This window comes from Telopea speciosissima, chromosome 4, assembly GCF_018873765.1.
Source record: "Telopea speciosissima isolate NSW1024214 ecotype Mountain lineage chromosome 4, Tspe_v1, whole genome shotgun sequence".
Lineage (NCBI taxonomy): Eukaryota > Viridiplantae > Streptophyta > Magnoliopsida > Proteales > Proteaceae > Telopea > Telopea speciosissima.
Genome location: NC_057919.1, coordinates 71,156,835 through 71,183,844, shown reverse-complemented (window position 1 = coordinate 71,183,844; position 27,010 = coordinate 71,156,835). Strand labels below are relative to the sequence as shown.

Genomic DNA, 27,010 nt, shown 5'->3' with positions numbered 1-27,010 from the left:
TGACATGAGAACTTCATTTTTGGCAAGCCATCGAGTTTGGGAAGCACCAGATGCAACCGGCATAGTATTGGTGCCATCAATATGGCCAATGAGGCCACGGACAGCAATGGCAAAGGAGGCAGACCGAGACCACGATAGGTAGTTTGTGCCATCCAGTTTGATGGGATTAGGAGGAAAATTGTGGTATTCTGATTTGCCCAATCTATCATGATCAGAAGTGGTAGTAGAGGTAGCAGAGAGAAGCCGTGGTGAAGAGAGACCCAACTAATACTCCAATATAAGGGCTGAAAGCAAGGTCGAGTGACCTTCGTAGATGGGTAAAGCACCTCCAAAAATATCAGCAGCAATGCAGAACCTTAGCCCAAAAATCGATGGTGTCAGGGTTTTGAAAAAAACCCTGAAAGGTGAGATCGATGTTGGGGATGTGCTCCAAAAAAACTGTAGGAGAGCTGGAGATGTGCTGGCCAGGAACCCAAAAAAGTATAGCAGTAGATGACTGCCTTGGTGGTAGATGCTCCTCCAAAAAGGTATAGCAGCAACAAGCAGCCCCAAACCCAAAATCGATAGATGTCAGGGTCTCCAAAACCCTGAAGAAGGAGATCGATTGGGAGTAGGGGTGGGTCTTCAAACAACAGGTAGAGGCTGGATAGATGCTGGGGAAAGGTGTAGAGGAAGCTCCAATAATCGAAAATCAGCCTTCAACAAGGGTAGGGGCTTGATCTTTAAAAAAATTCTGGAAAACTTCAATACCGCAGAGGTAGTTCTAACAGCTATCGAGCAGAATTTATGACATGAAAAAAAGGAGAAAGAGGTAGGGAGGAGGGCAGCAACTAGATCATACGATCACCTCATTAGTGCTGCCCTTGGGGAGGGATGAGAACCAAAGAGAAAGAGGAGTGAAAAGTCAAGAGAAGAAAGAGAAAAAAAAAATCGATGGGAGGGTGGTGCGTTTTGAAAACCTAGATCAGAGAAAGTTTTGGCTCTGATGCCATGTTAACAAAACTGATTTGGGGAATAATGCTTGAATGATCTTAGACAAACCCCAAGCCTTTATTTATAATAAAGAGATCAAAATTATATGGACACAATTGCCCTTAATAGAGCCAACATGGCTGTACATAAGATAAAACATAGTAAAAAGTCCAGAATACCCCCCCCACGGTATTCTGGCCCATATAATCCAACATACTCCCATAACTCCTTAACTGTGTCGATGCGAGTAATCAAATCCACTATGTGGTTCTCCATCGAATTTAACATCTGACCAAGAATCCTAGCATTGATGGTGTCCCAAGTTGTATCTCCAGCAGGTTTGATGCTCGTCAGATGTGCCTGCTGGTCACGACCAATCAAGAACTCAAGACAAGGTTCACAATTTTCCTCCATTGCTGGAAATTTGTGACACCTTCAAGCTTTTTCTTCGTGATTCAATTGGAAGACGAAAAAACAACTTCTGTAACCATATTCTGTTTAGTCTCATCACCCATACTTGGTAGTGGAACAAGTGACTAATATCACCAACCAACAAAAAAGCCGAGAACACACCACTCCAGCAAAAATCGAGAAATCCCTCACCAAATAATCAAAACACACCAAAGGCTGGCCAACATTTGAGTAAGCCCTCCAAATCTCTGCTGAAGGAGATGAAGGATATTCAGGCAATCTAATGGCCTCCTCCAGTCCTGCCCCTGCTCCCCACTCTCCTTCCCCTGCTTCTACTCTGCATCCCCCTGTTTCCCAGCCTCTTTCTTGGAGTTCCATCCTTGGTGCAGGTTCCTCTCCCAGCTCAGATGGACTTCCCCTGCACTTTGTTCCTTCTGCTTCAACTGGCCCTTCGAAGGTGGTCTGCTGCCCTCCTGAACTGCTCTCGGATGAAGCAAAACTTTGGGAAGATTGCCTTGTGGGCAATTTTCTGGGTCCTCGACCTCCTTTTCCTATTGTCAAGCTTTCCCTTTCTAAGCAATGGCGTCCCCATGGTACTCTGAATACCTTTATGCTTGACAATGGGTTTTTTATCTTCAAATTCTCCTCCTCTCTTGACAAAGCTCGAGCCTTGGAAGGTGGCCCTTGGCTGGTGGGTAAAAAGCCAATCTTCTTGCGTCAGTGAACTCGCCAAATACAACTCAGGCGCTTGGACCTTTCCTCCATCCCTCTGTGGATCACTTTGCCAGGACTGCCTCTTCACTTCTGGTGCACTGATGGTCTCAGCCTGATCGGCTCTGCCTTGGGAAAACCTTTGTTCTCTGATGTGCGCACTCGCAGGAAGGATCGTTTAGCTTTTGCGAGAATTTGTGTTGAAGTTTCCGCTGCGGACTCTCTCCCTTCGTTCATCACTGTCAACGAAGGCGAGAACTATTCCTTCGACCAGGAAATACACTACGATTGGCTGCCGCCTCATAGCCTGGTTTGCAAAACTTTCGGCCACGGCTCCCAGCATTGCACTCCTGTTGCCCAGCCCTTGGTTGCTGAAACCTCTGATCTTCGCGTCAATTCTTTTCCTTCGGGGGGAGTTGGACCTGCTTTATCTGTTGGTATTCCCCTGGAGAGGCCTGCGAGTTTGGCCACTGCTAGAGCTGAGTCGTTGAATCTTCACAATAGGGATGTTCGTTCCGCCTCTCGAGGCCGTTCAAGATCCAGATTCCGGCAACTGAACCATCGTTGGAAGAAAAAGAAACCGCCGGAAAGCACCAAGGAACAGTCTCAGTCGCTGCAACAGCCCTGGTCAGACGGACATAATCGTTTTAGCCTCCTGGCTTCGTTTGAAGACTCTGACCCTATCTCGTGTCCCGAGAAGCTACAGTTTGAGGTTCTCCCCCGGAGCAAATCTCGCATGACAGAAGATCCTGCTGCCGAGACTTCTATTCTAGGCTCTGGCTTAAAAAATGGTGCTGCTCTTGCTTCGAAGTCTTAGTCTGCTCCTCTGAGGTGTGCAGCTTCTCCCCTGACCTCTGGTTCTTACGAGTTGTCTCTACCTGATAACGGAGAAGACCCTTCTCAGCTTTCCCCTTCTTTATTGAACCCCGAGACGACTTCTTTTGCTATCTTGAATCATGTGGGCCCCTCCTCAGTTGACCCCCCCTCCTCCATGTAGCCACTTGGGCTTTTCCCAGTCTGCCTTACCTTTTGAACCGGGTTCCTTTCCCCCTGGCCCAGTTGTCCCATCCCACTTTCTCTCCTCTGGGTCGGGTTGCTCCATCCCAACCCCTTCTTTCTCTCGGACGGGTTCCAACTCTCTGTTGGGTCCTGGACCCGACCCAGTTCTGATGAAAACTTCGCCTTCTACACCCGCTTCTCTTTCTTCCCCTGTTTTACCTCGTCAGCCCCTCCCTACGCCTCCCACTCCTTCTGCTCCCTCCGGCAGCTCTTATCCCCGGCGGCATCATAGTGAAACCAGATCTCGAGCAGTGTTGACCAGGCTCCTAGAGCCTTTGATGCCCCTTCAGCCTTTGTCCAAATGATTCACGGCACTGTCTGGAATACTCGCGGTCTCAACTCTCCCGCGAAGCAAGCTGCCATTCATTTGCGTATTAGAGATTCTCGCTCGTGCCTTTGCTGCCTCCTGGAAACCCATATTAAGGAGCCCAACTCTTCCAAAATCCTTGCCTCCATAGCTCTAGGTTGGTCTTTGATTTCCAACTACATCCATCACCCCAATGGCCGAATCTGGCTCCTGTGGGACCCCAAAAAAATCTCCATCTCCCTCTCAGCTTCCTCCTCTCAATTCCTGCATACCAAATTCTCTGATTCCTTAGGCCACTTCTCATTTTTCTTCTCTGTGGTCTATGCTGAAAACTGCCCAACTCTCAGGTCTTCTCTTTGGGCTGATCTTAGAACCTTTGCTAGCCAAATTGGGTCCCAGCCTTGGGGCCTTGGAGGAGATTTCAACATTATTCGTTTCAGTCTTCAAAAACAGGGGGGAAATCCCTCACCAAATAATCAAAACACACCAAAAACAGGAGGCCATTAGATTGCCTGAATATCCTTCATCTCCTTCAGCAGAGATTTGGAGGGCTTACTCAAATGAATGGATTTGGATTGACATGACCTTTGCTGGTCCCTCTATTTGTGACACTGTTGGAAAGCTTGCTTCTTGTGCAACTATGAATCATATGTGGATGGAGCGTAATATCAGGAAATGGACCTCCAACTCTAGGTCTTATCAGCAGATTTGAGATTCCATTTCCTTTGAAATTAAGGCGAAGCTATCGCCAGCTCCTCCCTCCTTTTGTCCTGACACCCCAAGGAATAGGCTTATTGTTGTCCCCTGGGGTCTCTCTTCTGTCTCTCTTGTTTCTCCTGGCCCTCTTAGCTGAGGCTTTGGCCTCTTATTTTTTGTTTTGTTGCTCCCCGTCAGGGTCCCTGTATTCTTTTTCCTCTTTGGTAATGAATTTCTTATTCACCCAAAAAAAAAAAAAAAAATAGCTTGCTCCCAGCAAATCTTGCATAGCACCACCGAAAAAATAAAACTTTCAGAACTCTGCTCTGTTTTTTTATTAGAGTAGAATATTTAATCCATCACCACAACAACCTAATCCACAATCCACGAACCAGCTAAGATGAGGGGTGAAATCACCCCTTTTTCCTTAAGAACGCAAGTCTCTGGTAGGTTACCAGAAATCGCCGAAAATAAAAAATAAAAAATAAAAAATAAAAAAAAGGAGGAAGAAAAGGGGACTACCTAGCATGTACGGCTGTGTACCAGTGCTAGGAACTCAGCTCTGATACCATGTAAAATATGAAATCAGAGAAGAGGAAGAAGAGAAGAAGAGAATGGAACAGCAGCCGCAACTTTCTATTGATCTCATAATGAAAAGAATACAAAATAAAAAGGGATAGAGGCAAATCTGGGAAAGACCAGAATAAAAAGAAACACAAATCGAGACCCACAAGGGATCTCGGTATTAGCTCTACATGCTAATACCGAGACCCATAGATGGGCCCCACTCGACACTTCTAACATTCTCCAACCTCCCCCCCCCCCCCATTGTACTGCTCTCTTGTTCTTTTAATTTTCTGCTGTACAGTGAAGTTAATGGACTGAACTACAACTTTATGGAAGCTGTTCATTAACTGCAGCCCCTAAAATCTGAGATGTATTTATTTCTCCTACCCGGATCTTTAATTCCCTTTCACCTATTTTATGTTATAGTTTCTTTGTATTGGAAGTGTTGCTGTCTTAACATGAATGTTGGATGAAATTCTAGCTATGCTTAGTCTTACAATTTTTGGGATTCTTGACAGTTCATGCATGCTAGTATTTGACTAAGTGTTGCCTGATTTCTAACCTCTATAGTATCCAATTGAACATTGTTTAGTTGAATACATGTAGCCTATGATTTCTATTGTTCATTGCTCACTGTTATTGCTGTCCCCCTCATGTATGTGCATCATGTATGTTGCTGCCCCCCCCCCTCTAACTAGACAGTCCTTAGGAGTGATTGGTGCCTACCTTAGGTTACCATGTTATCTTTGTAGGAAATTTTAGTTTCTAGGTTTATCCTACATCAATTTGCTTAATTGGCAGCAAGGGCATACTATTGTCAACAGGAAGTCAGGAAACTGCTATCTAAAATATAGTGATTATGCAATACAAATTCTTGAATGTCCCAGAGTCAACATTATGAACCCTCCATTTGTAGCAAGCTCAGCAAGACAGGAAACTGCACATTAAGAAAAACACAAAGTAGTACAGTACCTGTTGTCTGCGCTTTACCGGAAGTTCAGTAAGAACATCTTTCTTAAGCCTGCGTATCATAACCGTTGCTTTCATCAAAGTGTGCAGCTCCTCATGGTTACTTGCACCTTGGTATATTCCAAATATGCCCTGGAAATGAAACAAAGTGGTTCTAGCTCTTGATATAGTAGCAACAACACTGGATTTCAAAGAGGTTTTAAGCAGAGCAATAGGGAATCAAACTTACACCCTTGCAATATCGGTTTCCATACTCATGAACATTTTTGTATACATCAGGATATAATGCTTCCAACTGAACAAAAACAAAATTAATGTGAATTACAAAAATAAATAAATTCACCCAAAAATTAATTAAAGCAAAACATAGCACATCATAATTCTAGAATAACATTAGGAAGGAACCTGTTTGAACAGCTCAATTGGCCGTGATAAGGCTGGAGTCCCACTAAGCAAAATTGCATACTGAGCTTTCTAAAATCATCACATAATTAAAACCTTATTAATAATGTGAGCATCTGAAAATATGTGTGTGTGTGAGTGAGTGTGTGTGTGTGTGTGTGTGTGTGTGTGTGTGTGTGTGAGAGAGAGAGAGAGAGAGAGAGAGATGTAATGTTGTTTATCAAAGCATTTTGCACAGGACAATCGAGTCCTAACCCCTAGATAATTTCGAACCCAACACAATGCCCATCCACTTCTTTACTTTATTTTTTATTGGGGCAGGGTGGTAGTCAACGGCTTAAAACCTTATTAAGAAAGATGAAAGAGAGAAACTACAATATAGCAAGGCCCCAAAATCAGGGAAGCCTGCACACCAGCAGAAGATGACCAAAAAAAATCTCCCTCCACAACCTGCTCTGCGGCCAAAAACAAACCACTCTCAACCTCAACCACTTTTTTTTTTTTTTTTTGGGGGGGGGGGGGGGGAAAGCCTAAGCTTATTTCCACACAGCAGTACATCTTTCTGCCATGCCAAAAAGCTTTTTAACCTTTGACCCTTCCTTTTTCCTAATCATCAAAATCAATATCCAATTTTGAATTCAGATCGTCTAAAAAAAAAACAATCCAATACTCATCCCCTTCAGGAAAAAACACACCAATCCTCTTCCCCACTTCAAGTGCATTCCAAAAATTAGTTGGTTAATGACCTCTGTAAGATTGGCCTTTTTAGTTATCATAATAGAATCAACAGGGCAACAAGCCAAAGACCACGTTAATAAGGGAATTGTTAGGTAACCAAAATATAAAATCCAAATTTGGACTGATTAATCAAAATTACATTACATCAGTTATCGAATGCCTTTTCTTTTTTTTTTGAAACGTAATTATTGTATTTGTACTAATGTGCTGCAAAAAACAACCTGTACACTCAGGTACTATACACTGGCCTGTTCCACTTCGGACCCTCTACATAGCAACTTGGTTAGCCCTTACATATAAGGACTCATACTTTTGAAATTTACCTAATTATTCCATATACAAAAATTGACCCCTCAAACTCTGGTAGCACACCACACCAAGAAACTATGCAGTAATGTTTTATACACATTTATAATCAGAAACCAATTCACACACTAACTCATCAGCCCTGATAAATATCTAACCACCTATAATTAATTATTATATAAAATTATAATTTAACAAGTGATTAAAAAAAAGATAGTACTGTCTGCAATTAATACATGCATAGAACATACAGTGCAGCTTTCATATTTTGGGTAATTACTCCTTGACCCATAAGATTTCTGATGATTTCTAATTCTTCCCTGCACCTTTCTACAACGATGTCCTCCGGTTTTAAGGAATCATGCAGGTAGACATGTTCAATTGAAATTTCCAAAAACCTCAGACTACCTTTATCAAACAAAGAGCATTTTAATTAAAGGTATCTGACTTCTCTTCCTCGCCATCCTCTCTGCTAATCCATTCTATGTGGCACTGCTGACAACATGATTTGGATTGAAATCATCGAAAATATCACCAGATTATTCAAGTGCACTGCTGGGTTCTCAAAGGATCTCACCGGCTTTCAAAGGCATACACTTGAGATTGCCAACACCGCTGCAAATAATGCTGAATCTTATGCTGTTAGGATTCAACATGCTGTGGGTATTGTTGCTTTGTTCACCACCAACTAAGAGCTGGCTGTACTCCCCAGCTTCTACCAACGCTAAGCAGATTTGGAATTCGTTTGTGCCTACTAAGATTGGTTTCTTTTCTTGGCAGATCCTTAATGGGAAAATACCAACGGATGAGGTGCTGATGAATCTTAGTTTTCCCTTGGTCTCTAGATGCCTTCGCTGCAGGATTCCATGGAAGGAAACTACCACCCATTCGTTGGTTGCTAGAGGTACAGCTTCTAAAATTTTGGATTTTTTTAGTAGAATTTTGGAGGTTGAATGTATCCCCGCTCAGGAGGTTAGGGGTCGCATGTTTTTTTGGCAAGTCTGGCGGCCACTAATGGAAACTGCGAGTTTATCAAAGGGATCTTACCAGCCTTCATTGTTTGGGAACTTTGGAAAGAAACATAGTCCAAAATCTCGGGAAATCTCGCCGAGATTCTCGGTTTTTTCATTTACCGAGTCGAGACAGGCTACGAAACCCAAAAGTGCATTTTCTCGCCGAGATCTCGGAGAGATCTCGTCTCGATTCAGGCTCAGTTTTTTGATAAAATCAGGAAGAGAAAATGCAAAATCTCGGCGAGATCTCGGGTCGAGTTTCTAGTTTCGGGTATGGGGCTTGGGTCAATTGACCCATTTAACTTGATTTAAGCTGTCTAAAGTGTTAGACACATGTGAATCTCGACAGAGGTGTTTGCTCCTCTCTATTTTGCTCTCTCTTCTCTCTAACTCTCTTCTTCTCTCAATTCTTCTCTTCCCTTCTTCATTTTTTGGTTGGATTCAAACCTTCGGAAGCTGAATTTGGTGCCAAGTGAAGATTGAAGCTCAATTTTGGAAGATTGCTCAAGATTTTGAAGGTTTTTTGAAAGGTAACTCATTTTCCCTAAACCTATTTTTTTGAAAGAAAATTGATGAAATCTTAGTAGATGGGTGTGATTTTGAGTTATGTTATACAAGTTTGGCCGATCTATCACTTGATGGAGGCCGAATTTTTTTTGGGTTATTAAATTTTTTATTATAATTTCTAGAAAAAAAATGATTTTTTTCAAAAAAGAAATTAAACAAAATAGGATAAATACTTATTGTTTGGATGTGATCTTGATGTATGTTAGACAAATTTGCATGCTCTACAGCCTCATGGAGTCAAAAAAAAATTTCACCCATTAAAACAAATATTTTATTTTTTAGATTTAATAATAATATTATTAAAATAGTTAAAAAATATATAAAATTAAGGAAAAATACCTGTTTTTGTTGAAAAATTGTGCACAACATTTGTACATAATGTCCAACTTCAAATGATGTCAAATACATCATTATGTTGTAATATTTTATATTTGAAGGTATAATTATTTATAATAAAAATTACAAATATTATTTTTAATTAATAAATAAATACTAGGATTAGGGAATAAATAAAAGATAGGTATTTGATTGTTCTAGTAGCTTCATATTATGTTTAATAGTTATGAATACAATACTTTAAGTGTTTAATACCTTGCTTTAAGTCTGTAATAGTTACTAATACATGTTTTTTTATGTAACAGTGTAAAAAATAAGATATTTCTTACACAATGGGGGATATAGCATGGCAACATGGAGTCCCGATGTCTGAGGACAAAAAGAAGTCAAAGTGTAACTACTGTGGAAAGATTCTAAATTCTGGAGGAGCAACTAGGTTAAATGAACATTTGTCTGGTCTGGGCAAGGATGTTGCCAAATGCCGAAATGTTCCGAGCCAAGTGAAACTGGCAATGGCATAAAACTTGAGAGGAGTACGAACAAAGAAAGCTGATAGGGAAAGACAACAAATAGCTTTCGATGAGGCAGTTCTAGAGAGGCTTGGTGTAGACATCCTTAGAGGAGTAGGAGATGATACTGAATATAGGCCTACACCTGGTGAGTTCGAATCAGAGGCTGAATATAGGATTTACCAGCAAACTTTGGCAGAGAGTAGGAAAAGTTTTCATTTTGAGAATATAAGAGCATATGAGCAAGCAAGATGAGCTGGTGGATCTGGCTCAGCTGCACCAGTGCAACAAGATGAGAGGAGGAGAAGCACTGGCACAAGAGATATCCCACGGCCCCAAGCCCAACCCCGAGCACGTTCCCCAAATACCATTTTTGAGCAGGATCCATCTACCTTTAGGCAACAAGATGCCTTCCAGCCAACCATCCCGCAAGTGTTTGGTGGTAAACAAGAGGAAGCACGGAAAGCCTTCAGCAAGTTCATGCTATACAATGGCATTCCAGCTAATGTAGCACAAGGAACATATTATAATGCATTCCTTGACGCTGCAGGGAGGGCTGGCCCAGGATGGAAGGGGCCTACACCATATGAGTTGTATAATGTATATTTGCCTAAAGAGGTAGAGGAGCTGAAAGAGTACATAGAGTGTCCGGCCAGGTGGGACACATATGGGGTTACTCTTATGGCTGATGGTTGGATCGGACCTACTAGACAGTCCATTATAAATTTCATGGTGAGTTGTAATGGGAAGACTGTCTTCTTAAAGTCTGTTGATGCATCAAAGCATGTCAAGGATGCATCATACTTGTATAAGCTACTGAAGCAAGTGGTGGAGAAAGATAAAGGAGCAAAAAACGTTATCCAAATTGTGACGGATAACGGTTCTAATTATAAGAAGGCTAGAGAGAAACTGATGAACAAGAAGAATAAGAGGATCCGCCTCTTTTGGACTCCATGTGCAGCCCATTCTATTGATTTAATGCTGAAGGGCATGGGGGAAAAAGCTTTGGTGGCTGGTGTGGTCAATAGGGCAAGGCAAGTGACCACCTTTGTGTATAACCATGGTTATGCTTTAGCCATGATGAGGGAAAAATGCAAGGGGGATTTAGTGAGGCCTGGTGTCACTCGATTTGCCACCAATTACATTGCATTAAAGAGTATTCAATCAAAGGTGGTAGGTCTGAGGTCAATGTTTGCAAGTGAGCAATGGTTTAGTTGGCCAGGTTCTGGGACAGAAGAAGGGAAGGAAACACAAGAGACCATTGCAAGTGATGGATTTTGGAAGGACTTGTATAAAGTTGTTGCCATATTAGAGCCAGTGGTGGCAGTACTAAGGATGGTTGACACGGAGAAGAAGCCTACCTTGCCCCACATATATGCTGCCCTGCAGAAGATTAAGGAAATGGTCTGAGCTGCAATCCCTGAAGTGCTTGCTCATACATTAACATCATTGATGAGCAATGGGAGAAGCACTTGAGTCATCCCTTGCATAAAGCTGGTGAGTTCAACACTTCAACATACTTTACACTTTATATAAGTTTTTACATTTACATATTCAAAACTCAAAAGTATTAAGTCACTGACAAGTAGCAACTTATATTTGTGGTTTCCCCTTTACTAGCATACTATTTGAATCCAAAGTACCAGTACTCGCATAATCTTGGCTGGACACCGATTTGTTACTGGCAGTTGAAGCTGTTATTAAGAAGTTGGAGGTCAATCCCAAGACACAATCTGACTGCAATGATGAAGTGAGACTATGGGACTTTGGTACATTGGTAGTCAGTAAAGGAATGTAATTACTAAATAGAAAATACTAATGCCTCTAACTGTTTGAAATTTAAAATGAAAATAGATCAAATTCTTCAGAGAGGCCTCGGCAAGTTTCAGTCGAAAAGCTGCAGTAGAGGGTAGACAAAAGTCAGACCCTGGTAGGTGGCAATGTGGTATGACTTTACATTTATGAATTATAATTTTATCCCTTTACAATGCACATATTCTTAATATTCTATGTTTATAATGTAGCTGACTGGTGGGTGCTTTATGGTACAAGTTCACCCAACCTGAGGAAGGTAGCAATCAAAGTGCTCTCACAAACTTGTTCATCCTCTGGATGTGAGCGCAACTGGAGTACATTCACACTGATACACTCAAAGAGGTGGAATAGATTGGGTAGTCAACGACTGGAGCAGCTGGTGTATGTACATTATAATATGAGACTAAGGATGAGGCACATACGTGAAGAATTTGAGAACAATGACAAAGATCCCATCGAGCCAGCCAACATATTCCAAGAGGACTCTGATGATGATGAGGATCCCCTATTCCAGTGGGTGAGGGATCGTGGTGCACTAGAGATGGATGAGCCTGCAGGTAGGCCTGACTCCACCATTGCGTCCGTAACCGGTACAGATGTTGACGACTATATGTCGCAAGAGGGGCGTGCACATTCTCAGTCACAGAGACCTTTTGAGGATGCAACAGGAACTGCTCCTGATGATGATGATGATGGTGGTGGTGATGGTGATGGTGATGGTGATGGTGATGACCCTGCTAGTGGTGATGACCCTACTGGTGGTGATGACCCTACTGGTGGTGATGCTAGTGGTAGTGGTGGTGGTGGTGGTGGTACTGGTGGCATGCAAAGTGGTGGTTATTATGATGATCGTCATGAGGGGATGCGCGAGCAATACCAGCATGAAGTGGGAACCCAGGAGGACCCTGTGCATTTCACAGGTGAGTCTCAGTTTACACATGCCACACAAGATCAAGACCATGGTGGCGGCACAAAGAAACGTACAAGAGAAGGACGGGTCGCAAACACAACCAGCCTCGAGTATGATGACACGAGTATGAACACCATGCTAGCAAGTTTTGGAAGCATGACTATGGATACTGGAAGTGAGCATCAGTCGTGGCAATCATATCAACCTCATCAGTACTATGATTATGGCCAGCAGAGCACCGGTCCTGAATATAGTACCTATGGTCAGTTTGGTCAGTCAACACATGCGTATGACTATCAAAGCAGTGAGTCTGGCTCTGGCATTGGGTCCACATTCCCAGTCCCATACATTCCTCAATATGACAGTAGCACAAGCAGTGGATATCAACCTTCACAGCAACGGTCTAACGCCACTGTGGAACAGCTATACCCTAGGATAGGGATCTTGGCATATGTGGAGGAGAACTCTTATATAAATGCTGTGGAGAACTATATGCAACAGTGGAGCAACAATATGTCATGGGAAGATTATGTGGGACAAATGGGGAATGAATATGTGATTCAATCTAATTTTATGTGATGATAGTTGTAACTTGTAACATTGTTAAGCTTGAGCAATTTGATGTATCACTTATTCACTTTAACATTTGTAATGCTTATTAAGTTGTTTTCCTATTAATTGAATGTTTTGTTCAAGTCCTATATACATAAATTATGTCATTAATGTATATAGTATGCTATTTTAATACGTCTTCGCCTACCAACTAAGGGTCCGATGTAAAAGTCCTATTTGGACAAAGCTTTTGCAAAATCTGATAATGCCATTGTGTTTAAATGGCCTAAAATAGGTTGTATACCGATTTTAAGACCCAAAAGAGGTCTAAAACCCACCAAGATGGGCTTCCGAGTCGGAAAAAAAAAAGTGCACAAACTCGCCGAGATTTCGGCCCAACTCGGTTTTTGGCTGGGCTGAGATGGCTCCGAGACCCGAGTTTTCGAACCTTGGAAAGAAATAAATAATCACAGGCATAGGGGGCACTTGCACAGCCTCTTCAATAATTGAGAAGGTCAAGTCGTGGATTAGGGAGCCTCCCTATCTATCTAAATTCTCCAAAATCTTGACAATGAAGGATGAGCTGGATTTGGAGGTTCTTCAAGTTCGTCTCCCCCCGCCCCTTTTGTTCGAAAAATGCCTTTGCCGATCTACTGGTACCCCCCCCCCCCCGGTTTAATTTGGTAAAATTAAATGTACATGGTGCAAGTAAAGGGAACCCGAGTGTAGTGGAGGTGGAGGGATCATTCGGGACCAGAATGGCGGGCTGATCGCAGCATTCTTCAATTTTTATGGGCTTTGTTCTAATTCGGTGGCTAAAATGAGAGCCTTGCTTGATGACCTGAAATTATGTGCTGAGTTGGGGTATGCAGGGTGTTATGTTAACTCAGATTCGGAATCCATTGTGCGGTATGTGAACCAAAGAAAACGCCATTTGTGGAGCTGCTGGTACTGATTTCATGAAGTTCTATCTTTGGCTGACTTGCTGGGAGCCACCATTGATTTTAATTACAGAGAAAGCAATCGGGCCGCTGACTTTTTGGCTAATCTTGCGTGTAGGTCGTTGTGCAATCTCTTAGCGCAGTCGATCATGAGTTACCTCCAGGATTCGGTCGCATTTTACGGGAGGACAAAGCTGGTTTACCAGTCTTCAGAATGTAATTTTATCTTTTATTTAACCTTAAGTTTCCTGTATGGGGGATTTAGTTTTTAGCTCTGTGAGAGTGAGTGCTTTGTTTTCCCTTGGGTAGGGGTAAGGCGGGTTATGTCCCCCCCCCCCTTTGTATTTCGATTTCATATTGTTTATTTTCAATAAAGCTTAGGGTCTGCCTCGGGTCCCAGATAATATTCAGGTTTAAAAAAAAAAACAAGAAAAAAACTATAAAAAAAAAAAAAACTAAGAGATGGCTGCAAGGGATGAAGAAGAAGCTAGCTATGCCCTTCAATGCATAGTTCAAAATCTCATTTTGTTTCGGTCAAAATGTCAAATATTTCAAGTATTTTGGTCGAGTTGAAACAAAATGCAATATTTCGGAAATTTCGGTCATCTCGTTCCGAAAATTTCGGAAATCTCGGTCTAAAAAATGCACTGTTTTGCCAAAATTTGGGTTATTTCGGTCATTTCGTTTCGGTATTTCGATCATTTCGGCATTTTACACCCACAAATGGCCAAACAAAACTCATAGAAAAAATACAAGAATTCGAGGAAATTTTGGCAAAATTTAGGTATCTTGGAAATTTCGGTCGGCCGAAATGGCCTTCGAAATGAGATTTAATACTATGCTTCAATGTGAAAAACCAGAACCACAGTTGTAGTATGCTACAGCAGCAATGGAAATCAAGAAGAGCATAAAGAAAGAGGGAGAACAAGGAAGGAGGAGAAGAGGTTGCACAGAAAAGAGTTGGGGGGCTTAGGTCAATACGTCTCCCAAGTATTCACTAACATGAGATTAAAAAACAAAAGTAAGATTACATAAATTACCCTTTAATAACATGTCATACACATATGCGCTTACTTCTCATTCTAGCCTCACAATATATGCTTCTAAGTTCTAACACTCCCCCTCAAACTGGAGAATAAATGTCATACATGCCCAGCTTCCTCAAGAGAGCATACTACAGTGAGTTGATTCCTTTAGTCAACAAATCAGCTAGCTGATCCCCTGTGTTCACAAAGGGAGTGCAAATCTAACCGGATTCAATTTTTTCCTTGATGAAGTACTGATTTCAACATGTTTTGTACAATCATGTTGCACAAGATTATGAGCTATGCTAATGGCAGCCTTGTTGTCACAGTACAACCACATGGAGCCCTCAATCTCAAACCCCAATTCTTGAACTAGTTTCTTCAATCATAGGAGTTCACAGACTCCATGTGTCATGGCTCTAAACTCTGCCTTTCAACTTGATCTAGCCACCATGGATTGCTTTTTATTTCTCCATGTAACCAGGTTCCCACCTACAAAGGTACAAATCCTGCTGTAGGCCTTCTATCGGCAACAGAGCATGCCCAATCGGTATTAGTGTACCCCTCAATTTTCAAGTGGCCATGCCTAGTGAAAGCAGTCCTTTCCCTGGACTGGACTTCAAGTACCTGAGAATATGATACATGGCATCTAAATGCCCACTCTTAGGCACATGAATGAACTGACTCACTACCCCAACAACATAAGCAATATCCGGACAAGTAAGGGAGAGATAGATCAGCTTCCCCACCAGTCTCTGATACTTCCTTGCATCGACTAGAGGTGGTGTCCACTATCATCACCTAGTTTATAATTTTGATCTATAGGTGAGTCGGTAGGGGTACAACCCAACATCCTTGTCTCCATTAGAAGGTCCAACACAAACTTTCTCTGACAAATATTTATGCTCTTTTTTATCTTGACACTTCAATTCCCAAGAATTATTTCAAAGGACCAAGATGTTTAATTTCAAACTATTGATCTAAGTAGGATTTGGGTCTCTTTATTTCCTCTCATTCATTATGACCCTCCCAAGACCCTGCAATGGCGGGAGCCTCATGAACTGGGTACACCCTTTTTTTCATTTCCTCTCGTCCATTCCCAATTAATACAATATCATCCACATAGACAATTAAGGCTGTAAGCATGTGATAATACCACTACCTTGTATGAACAGCGTATGATCAACCTGACTCGGGGTGTACCCATTCTTTAGATAGCTTGTCTAAACCTCTCAAACCAAGCCTTTGGATTTAAGACCATAAAGAGCTTTCTTAAGGCAACACACTTTACCTTCAGCTGTGGGAAACATGCAGCATGGAGGAACTTGTGTATACACTTCCTCTACCAAGTCCCCATGGAGAAATGCATTCTTTACATCCAACTGATACAGTGGCTAGTTCTGATTGGTAGACATTCATAAAAGGACTCTTATCAAATTGTGGTTAGCCACTGAGGCCAATGTCTCCTGATAGTCAATTCCATACACTTAACGATATCCCTACGGCTGCTCAGAATCGAGCCACCTCTTTTTTTTTTTCCTCTTAAGGTTCCATCGAGTGAAAAAAAAAAAAAGAAGAGAAACAGAGAGAGTGAGAGACAGAGAACCCCCCCCCCCCAAAAAGAAAAACAAAGAAAGAAAGAGAGAGGCAAGAACATAAGAGATAGTTCCGTTAAGTTCAACATCATCATTTATTAGGTGTAGGTTAAGCTTTGGTGGCGCAGATTACGTTTCGGATTTTTCCTCGTGGCTTGGCTGCTAGGGTATGGCGGCTCCTCCTTCTCGGGAGGATCGCCCCCTGATCCTAGCCTTGGGGGGTCCCAATGTTGTCGCGGTCTGCAACTTCGCCACAACAGTCTCTCGCTCGTTGGCTCCGGTGCCGGTGCCTGTGGAGATCAAAAAAACTTCAACCTACTTTGGTGTTCCGGCAATCTTCTTCTCCTCGGAAGAGGTGGCTCGTTCTGAGCAGGTTTTCTTTTCCTCTCTGATTGCCAAATGTAGCTACGGTCGTCCCTCTCTTCTCGATCAAGAATTCTCTTCAAAAGCTGTTCTACTTGCAAGGAGAGGTGGTGGTGTCCTTGTTGGACCAAAGGCATGTCCTGCTAAGGTTCTCGAGTCAGGCTGATTTTGCTAAAACCTGGATGAATGAATAGGTCCACATTCAAGGCCACCTTCTACACTTAATAAAATGGACGTCGGATTTTGTCCCAAGGTGGGAGTCACCCTTTGCTCCGGTTTGGGTTTCTCTACCAGGCTTACCAGTCAATTTCTTCCAGGGAAACTTCTTGGTCTCTAGTACTGGCTCCATTGGGAAGATTCTGAAAGTGGATAGCGTGACTGCGAACTACAAGCATACGGTAGCAGCAAGATTTTGTATAGAGATTGATCTGCGAGACTCTCTCCCTTCGCAAATTTGGATTGGTGTGGCTCTGACGGCTTCCATCAGAAAGTGGTCTACGAGCGACTTCCGTAGTACTGTGCATTCTGCTCGAAGATTGGCCATGCCAAGGAGGCTTGCAGGAAGGCTTTGAAGGTACCCTCTAAGGGCTTGGGTCTTCCCCAACAGGGCTCAGCCGACGGGTTGCAAGGTACTACACTTGACAAGGGTGCTGCTGCTAGGGGGAAGGATGCAAACCGCATTGAGCTGGGGGTGTTTATTCCTTCGGGCGATGACCCCTCGAGGCCTGCCGCTGCTCTGATGGAGGGTGCCTTGCACCACAGGGACTCCGCGGCTGACAACAGGAGAGGAGGGCGCTGGAGAATTGCAAACCGGGGGGTGGCTGCTACTCAAACTAGGCTGCCGGGGGTCACCATTACAGGTGTGGATGCCCCGTTGGCTGGGCTTGCAGGCTTTCGTGAGCAGGGACTTGACGCAGGTCCAGCGAGAGAGGAGGGAGAGATTCTAGAGTCGGCAAACGCAGTGGAGGTGTCAGTGTTGGTCGTCTCTGAAGTCGAGAAGCCTGCGGAGCTTGGTTGGGAGGAACAGTCGAGAGCCGTGCCGTCTCAGATGGGTCTAGCTACTAGCAGGGCGCATGACGGGGTTGAGGGAAGAGGGGGTGCTCGTGTGGATGTCTGTGCTCGGTCTGTGGAGGCCTGTCCAGCGCCTTATTTGAGAACAGCTCTCGCCGGCCCAGTTACAGGGATGACTCCCAGGTAGATAAAGTCCAGCCAGTACAGGTGGATCATGCAGCCTTCTTGGAGGACCTTCAAGCCTTCTAGGCTTCACTTGGGGGAAGAGTTCGCAGAACTCTTGGGAGGTTGGTTGAGGGGACCACAGCAACACCCTTAGACCCCTCCTCTAGGGTGGATGTTTCTAGGCCTGCCACTGTCAGAAACTCTTTGATTTACAAAAGCAAATTACCTAAAAGTGCTCGGTGGGACTTCATGGGGCACAAAAAAACAAAAAAGAAGGGCACTCGTCCGGCACAGGGTGGAAATCAACGGCGCATTACTAGGTCTATGGGACCGATTGGCTCGCCTGCTGCAACCTCCTCATGAATTGCATTTTTTGGAATGCCAGAGGGGTTGGGAACAAGCCTATTTCTAGGCACTTGAAGACACTCATTCATCAGCATAAAGCCAACATTATCACTATTGAAGAACCTAAGGCGCACCAGTCAAAGGCGCACCTGATTTTGAGGAGGGTGGGTTTGGACTCGCTGTGGAATTCAGAGCGAATATGGATATTTTGGAGGGTAGGGACGCAGGTGCAGGTGGTGGCAGAGAACCGCCAGTTTGTTACTCTAGACTGTCTGATGGCTGGCTCCGCACGATGCCATATCACTTTTTTGTCCATGGTTTGTGCTCGGTGGTGGAAAGGAGGGATATGTGCGAGGCTCTTTCTCAGTTTGCTGTCACCTCCAGCCTTCCCTGGGCAATGGGTGGTGATTTTAATGCCATTCTGTCGCCAAGGGACCAGATCGGCGTGAGGCCTACCTGCTCGATGTCGATGGATGAGTTTGGTGACTTTTTTAGTAGTACTGAGCTCATAGATGCGGGTTACGTGGGCAATGTCTTCACATGGTCCCACAACCAGAGTGGTTCCGGGAGGGTCCTGGCTAGGCTGGATCGGTTTCTGGTCTCGACGGAGTAGCTGGCGGCTTTTACAAGGTGTGAGGTGACCCACCTACGCCGCGTTTGTTCTGATCATGCATCCTTGTAGCTCTCCTGCTCTGACACTCGGAGCCACCCCCACTCTAGTCAAGTTCCAACAAATGTGGCTGCACCATCCTAACTTCCAGGAGTTCGTGAAGAGTCAATGGGAAGCTCCTAGTGTGGGCTCTCCCCTTGTGACTCTGTTCTTAAAGCTAAAACGCTTTTGTGTATCCCTTCGTGCATGGAATAGGGAGATCTTTGGCAATATCCACCAGAAGGTCAGAGATGCAGAGGATGCGGTAAGTAGGGCGGAAGTGGTTGCGGACCAGACCGCAGACACTCAGGCTGTGGAGACTCTAGAGAAGGCCAAAAAAGTATTGGAGGGGGTGTTATTGCAGGAGGAGATCTTCCGGAAACAAAAATCCAGAATCTCTTGGTTGAAGGAAGGGGATAGGAACACCAAGTTTTTCCACTCTGTGGCCAATGCCCGTAGGCGGCGAGGGGAGATCCTCAAGATTCGTTCTAGTGATGGCAGCTGGGTCTCAGGTCAAGAGGGGGCGCAGGCGGTTGCGGTGGACCACTTTTCAGGTGTTTTCACTTCTCAGGGTTGTGTGATGGATGAGGGGATACTTGCTGTTATCCCCCAGGTGGTGACGGAAGGGGAGAACATGGTCTTGTTAGCTTCGCCCTCCATGAAGGAGGTGAAGACGGATGTGTTTTCGCTCTCCTGAGACAATGCCCCAGGCCCAAATGGCTTCTCTGGATATTTTTTTCACAGCCTGCTGGGACGTGGTCTGTCATGATGTTTGGTTTGCAGTTCGGGACTTCTTTGAAGGGGGGACGCTGCCAAGGAGCTATACTTCTGCAAACCTCATACTCATTCCTAAGAAGGACAGCCCGGAGGTAATGTCTGATCTTCGTCCGATTAGTCTTTGTAATTTCTCTTACAAGATTATTGCCAAGATCATTGTGTCCAGGCTGGCTGGCTTGCTCCCTTTCTTGGTAGCGGAAGAGCAGGGAGCTTTTGTTTAGGGTAGGTGCATCCAGGACAACATCTCCATCACCCAAGAGGTCACGCAGGAACTGAACAGAAAGGCTCGGGGTGGCAACATCGTCCTCAAACTAGACATGGCTAAGGCATATGACCGTCTGGAGTGGAATTTCCTATATATGGTGCTTTCCCGCATTGGCTTTGGTGACGCATAGATAAGCCTAATCAGGAAAACCGTGGAGAATTGTTGGTTCTCTATTGTAATGGGGGGTGCTGCGTCTGGTTATTTCAAGTCGACTAGGGGTGTGCGCCAAGGGGACCCCTTGTCTCCAGCTCTTTTTATTTTGGCTGGAGAGGTCCTTAGCAGAGGCATCAAGAACCTTTTCCTTGAAGGGCGGGCAGCCTACTTTAGTCTCCCTCAGGGGTGTCCTAGCATTTCTCATTGTTTATTCGCGGATGACACCATCATCTTTACCAGGGGTTGAAACAGACTTTAAAACAGATTCTGGGTTTCATTGGCAGATATGAAGGCTTCTCAGGGCAACTGGTTAACAAGCAGAAGAGCTGTTTTGTGTTGGGTGACAACGCCTCAGGGGCTAGGGCTTGTATGGTGGGAGCGGTTACTGGCTTCACGAGGAGGTACCTTCCTCTTACCTACTTGGGGGCACCTCTCCACACGAGGCGGCTGAAAATCTGTTTCTTGGATGACCTGGTTGGCAAGTTAAGGAATAGGGGGGCGGGGTGGCAGGTTAAGTTGCTGTCGTCAAGGGGTCGCGTTATCCTGTTGAGGCACGTTGTGGCTTCAATCCCTATACATGTGCTTGCCACTCTGGAGCCTCCCAAGGCTGTCTTACGTCGAATCTATGGAATTTTGGCTGACTTCCTCTGGGGATAGATCGAAGTGGGGCAAGTGAAGAGGGTGGCTTGGGGGTCAGGCTATTGGAGGAGGTGGGGCTTTCTCTAAGGCTAAAAGGCCTTTGGAGGGTTATGGGAAGTGACTTTTTCAAGGCGAAGTTGTTGAAGAACTGCCATCTAGCTTTGGCGTTGCCTAATGGTGTGGGCTCTAAATCTTGGTGAAATGCCTTGGCATGTAAGGAGGTCCTACTGACCAATTCAAGGTGGTTGCTTGGGTCAGGTGATGTTCTCTTCTGGCTGGATGATTGGTCAGGGATGGGGCCTTTGATTGATTATATGGACAATGCCCTACGGGCTGACACTGCGCTATGTGTGAAGGATGTTCTGGGGGTGAATGGCTCATGGGATCTGAATATATTGCTACAGATTGATTCGAACGAAGTAAGGCAGGGTATCCTTGCGGGTAATTTTACTCTCTCTCCCAATGAGGACCGGCTGGTTTGGACCCCATCTAGTGATGGTCGGTTCTCAATAAAGTCCGTTTGGAATGCGGTGCGGTGGCGTTCGCCAATGGTTCCCTACGCCAGATGGATTTGGAATCAAACCCTGCCTACGAAGATTGTGGTCTTCTCTTGGCAACTCTTCAATGGGTTGATTCCTACTGATGATAATTTGATGGCGATTGGTATCCCCCTTGTATCAAAGTGCAACTGCTGCGGGAGGCCCAGGAGTGAATCCACTAACCACTGCCTCGTGACTGGTGGGACGGCCGCAAAGGTGTGGAGTTTCTTCTCAGGGATCTTTGATGTAGCGGTGGTCCATGCACAGGACATCAGAAGCCGCCTACTGCTTTGGCATGAGTCTACAAGCCGCAAGAACCTAAGTGACTTCATTGCTGGGTTATTGCCTTCTCTAATTGTTTGGGAACTATGGAAGGAGAGGTGCAACAGAAGGCAAGGGGAAAGGATGCGGTCGGCCATGGGTATCATTGAGTGCATTAAGGTCTGGGTCACCTGCCTACCGTTGCCACCCAAGCTTGGCAATGGGTCATCGGTTCGTGGTGGGCAGATCCTGTGTATACTGGGTATCTCGGCTCCCGATCCTAGGCCTTCTCGACCCCTACCGGTTGTGTGGTGCCCGCCATTTGTGTCAGTCAAATTGAATGTGGACGGTGCGAGCAAAGGAAACCCAGGTCTAGGTGGAGGGGGTGGAGTTAATAGGGGACAGGGACGGTCGAGTGTTGGCAGCCTTCTCTAACTTCTATGGTGCCTGCATGAACTCTATTGCTGAACTTCGTGCTTTGAGAGATGGTCTAAAGCTTTGCTGTGACTTGGGCCTATCTGGGGTTGTGGTTAACCATGACTCAGTCACTACCGTGAACATGGGTGGACTTAAGAGATGTAATCTGTAGAGGGGATGGTACTGGTTCCAGGAAGCCCTGGAGTTGATTGGTAAGGTCAGCCCGAGTATCTCCTTTGCTTTTAGGGAGAGCATTAGGGCTGCCGATTGGCTGGCCAACCACGCCTGCGACATAACGTCCTCCATCACTTTTCAGCAGGACAATCTGCCTCGGGGAGACTTCCAACGCATCATTCGGGAGGACAGGGCTGGCTTGCCAGTTCTCAGATTATAGCTCCCATGCTAGAGTAGTTTTCCATTGATTTTTGGGCTAGGGGTAAGGTGGAATGTCCCCCCTTGTATTCTTTCATTCTTTTTAGAAATCAATAAGAGCTTAGGGGCTGGCCCGGGTCCCAACTAATATTCGGGTTTTAAAAAAAAAATATCCCTTGGCTACCCTAGCCTTGTATCTTTCAATGGTGCCATCTGATCGGCATTTGATTGAATAGAGCCATATGCAACCTACCAGGACAAACCCGACGGCTGCTCTGAATTCAAGCGGATTGATAAAACTTGATATCAAACTTCCGGCTCAACTACCATGTAAACAAGATCAGAACTAGGACTCAAAATATTAAATACTAATTTGGAGCATGATCAGCTTGATCGATCCATTCAAAAGGACTATATTTATAGGTTAATTATAGGTTAACTGTATACTATAATACAAAAAATACCCGTATACAGGAGGGTATAAGATACAACAAGTGTATACAAAAATGCATTGAAAGCGACAAAATTAACCCTCATATAACCCTCATCATTACACAGGCAACCTTCAGGCCTCCGGTTGTGCAGTTTGAGTTGCCCTATGGTAGGTAAATATTCTCTCAAATCTCAGCCCAAATAAAGAAGGATTTGCCAAGTTCTGAAGTACAGTACCCAACAACATATAATTGGGAGTAACACCAAATATAAGTGGTTCGGCAATTTGCCTACATCAATGGAACAATACCCCTTAGGGTTTCGTATTTGCTCGATAAAAACTCAATTCAACAACTACAATGGTTCATGAGAGTTTCCTGCTTCTGTTCTTGATCTTACAAGAACTATGGCTACAACCCCAATACAAAACCCTACCAAGCACCCACCTGATAGCCCGTACAATGTAATGGAAATACAAGCATATGCTAGGTATTACAACTCAAAACAACCTAGACATGAAAATAGGGATTTAATATATTGGATTACCTTCCCCAATGTAATCCCACAATCTACAGCTTTTTCGATGCTTAAATATCGCTTTGAATGCGCTTACATCACCAAGGAAACAACCTTGATATCAAAATCACTCCAATCACCTTCTCATCTGAAAATAGGATGTTCTGCTCACAATCTGCCTTCTCTGGTAGCACAGTGACATGCAAGAACGAATTTCGAGACAACAGCAAAAAACCAGACCCAATTTGGATATAAAATAAGCTCATAATTGCCAAATGAATTTTGGCCGTTAGATCTACCGCGTCAAGGACTTAGACTGAGCCAAATCAACAAGATCATGACAGGGGACAAGACATGGGCATCAGCTGAGACATAAGCCATTCGATTGGCTACAAAAACGCAAGACAGATTCTGGCCATGCGATCTTCGAATCACGCCTGACGGAACCAGCGAACAACAGGGACGATGCAAGCCAGGCATTTGGAATCTTCAACGCGACTTCTGCATGCACATGCTACACCCAATCCAGACGATTCTTACCTGTGACGCAGCGCACGGGAGTTGATGTGCTCGGCTAATCAAGAAGTGGCCAAAGGAATCTTCGATGTCACCATCAAGCACCCCCATTTTGTTCGTCCGATCAAGGTCAAGGCATCTGATCCGGATCCAATGGCTAATCACATTCTGGAAGCCAAAAAAAAACCCTCTCAGGGAATTGAGGCCCAATAGCCATATTTTTTATCCAAAACCCCATGGGCTAGCTTGCCAATGGCTATAGCATCCACGCGCGGGAGGCTTGCCTCTAGCTGCGAGCGAGTCTGTAAGCCATGCCACCCCTGTGTGGGCATGACTGCCTTGGCCTGGCTGCCTGTGTGGGGCTGGGGGCCTCTGCTGGGCTGCATGACTGCCACCAGGCCAGCCACATGAGCTGCCACTCCAACGCCATGCTGCTCCAACTGCCACACCAACCTCATGACATTTCACCACCTGACCACTGCCACCTCATCTACACTGGCCACTGCCACTGACACATGCCATGTCATCATCAACAAAGACACATCAAACACCTGAACAATGTTGCCAACAATGACACCACCTCCATACACTGCCGATACGTCCAACAGAAACTACCTTAAAAAAGGAAACGAAAGACAATAAGGACTCTCCTACTATCTGATAGCTAACCCAAAATAAAATAAAAAATTACACAATGTTCTCCCAAACAAAATAAATCCTCCTAACAATCATTGTTAGACCAAAACCCAGTCTTGGGACTGGGTCATCTCGGTCTGGGTTTGCAGATCAGTTCATGCCTGTCAAGCCATGATAATGCAACTGCATCAAATAGTGACACATGTATGACATATTTCTCTTTATTGGTAGTTCTGCTGTATTAATTGATAGTTATTACTTATTAGTCAAAAGAATCTTCGAAGGACTTACAACGGCTGATTAGAATGTGGTATTCTATAATCTATTGCAGTTCATAGGGCATGACATTCCAGTTCTATAGAGTGACATTGGTAAATCAGGGTGCACTCATATGTTTCTGATCTGTTAAATTCATGAAAAATTTGGCTAATGCTTTCTTCACTGTTGGTCCAACCCAAGAAAAGGATGGAGGATCTTACCAAAAGAGAAAAAAAGGAAAGTAGGGTGGATCACTATTTCTAAAACTCCAAAAATAAGTTATACGGCCAGCTAGGGAGCATCTAGCTAACCCTTGCCAAGGCATATGCTACCTAGCAACCCGCCCCCCTGGTGGACACTGTTTGGTTCTGCTGGCAACACCTAGGCATTTCCTTGACAACTCTGTTACACAATTTGGTAGAACCAAACTTCAATGATTGGGGTATTCAAATCCAGAACAATTTCAGCCTGAAGATCTCTTAACAACATTGGGGCTAGGGTTTGAAAATAGAAATCAGTACTTATGTGCCTTAAGGAGGGCTTTGAAAAAGGATGTTATGGCTAAGAGGATCATTCAAATCTCTGATTAACAAAACCAACACATACAGTCGACTAGTCGAGCATGTCAAATTTAAATATTATCACTAGCGAAGGAAAGAAAGAACCTGTAGAATGGGAAGCGAAGCAGTAGTCCTCTTTGCTTGAGCATTCTTCAAGAAGTGTGACTCGTCTGCAATCACAACCTGAGAAAAGAGATCACAAATTCACAATAGCTAGTAAGCACAAGTAACTAGAGAAGCTGCAAAAATCCAGAGTATAAGGACCTAAATTTTCTGTAGTTCTACAATCGTATTGTAGAAGAATGTGCTACATAAAGGTAACCTTTATAACACAAGGAAGCTTCATATGCAGGTCCAATGCCTCGCATGTTCAGTCAAAAACCCTTCACATTCAATAAACAAGCCCATGAAATAATCAAATTCCAACTCTGACAAAATAGTATCTCCCCACAAGCCAAAGTCGAGCACCCAAGGCACAATAAACCATCATAGCCATGCCTAAAGGCCATACGCACACCACCCCCACATCAACAAGACTATGCTATGCCCCCAAAGCAACCCTTTGCTTTCACTACATTATATTACCAGCAATGCCAACAAAATGACCACGAGACTACACTCATTGAGTTCCAAACAATTTCCAATTCAAGTCAAAACCTAGCTAAACTTATGACTCATTCACACACACACTAACAATGCCACTGCGACTTTAGAAAGAAAAACTACACTTGTAAGTTGTCACTGAAGTAGAAAATTCTAGTAGCAATGTAATGAAGCAATTCATTAATTTATCATTTAAGAGTTAATAAATCAATCTGCCAAGAGACAGTAGAAATGAACATGTCAAAACTTCAATAGGGTCAATTATAAATTTATTATAGTTAACTGCTAATGGGTGTTATGTGTCCAGGTTCGATGTACCTTGTGTGCGCTAAGTTGGAGGTGAGTCATCTCAACCTAGCATACCTTATTTGTTATCCTATTTCAATCTATAAATAAAGCGGGCCTCTGTCCTCTAGTGACAAGCCAAATATTCTGATCATACTCTGATATTCAACCTGGTATCAGAGCCCCAAAAACCCTAATAAAGGTTTAAAAACCTCGTCTTGAGGAGGTGTCTCGACCAGGTTGAGATTCTCGAGATCTCAGCGAGTCTCTACATTTTTTTTTCGGTTTGATGTTTCAGTGGGAAAATGGTCATAGTTGGCTCCGAAACTTTAAGAGAAGCCTGTTTTAGGCTTAATAAACATATTTAAATCTTCAAATTGTAAAAAAAAACCCCAATTTTGTGCTTTGGATTTGCACCCTTGGTTGGCAATAAACGTCGAATCCTTATTTAATATTTGCGTATACACATTATTTGAGTGCTACGAGATTAATGGGCAAATAAAACAAGTAAATTATGCAATAATGGATGAAGACACATAATATTGAATAACTATTTAAGAAATAGTTAAGGACTTACAGTAAAAACTACGAAGTACAGTGAACAATGCATATTAAATAGACACCCAAGTACAGTGAACAATACATATGTCACAGACACCATAGTCTTCCATGTTGCAACAATACAATATTGTGAGTCTATGATTGTCTATTGATATGAATTATGACATGGTGGATCAAGTCCACTCATGGTCCCAATGAACCGATGTGCATTGTCTTCCATCTGCATGACATATGAATGCCACATCATGGTGTTCAAGAAGAAACAAGAGCAGTTTCTTCTAAGCAA

At 43.9% G+C, this 27,010-nt stretch overlaps 1 protein-coding gene across 4 annotated transcripts in view; it reads right to left on the bottom strand.

Moving 5' to 3' along the window:
* Positions 1–27,010, bottom strand: part of LOC122659695 (SWI/SNF-related matrix-associated actin-dependent regulator of chromatin subfamily A-like protein 1) — a 152,594-nt gene that overhangs the window by 69,123 nt on the left and 56,461 nt on the right. For all 4 annotated transcript variants that reach the window (XR_006332532.1, XM_043854794.1, XM_043854797.1 and 1 more), the window contains exons 12-15: positions 25,381–25,458; positions 6,098–6,166; positions 5,922–5,987; positions 5,696–5,824 (exon numbers count right to left, since the gene is read on the bottom strand). Coding sequence is in view for 3 of the 4 variants with exons in the window: in XM_043854794.1 (XP_043710729.1) it covers positions 5,696–5,824; positions 5,922–5,987; positions 6,098–6,166; positions 25,381–25,458 (342 nt within the window). In the remaining variant the exon portion in view is untranslated. The remainder of the gene's footprint in view (positions 1–5,695; positions 5,825–5,921; positions 5,988–6,097; positions 6,167–25,380; positions 25,459–27,010) is intronic.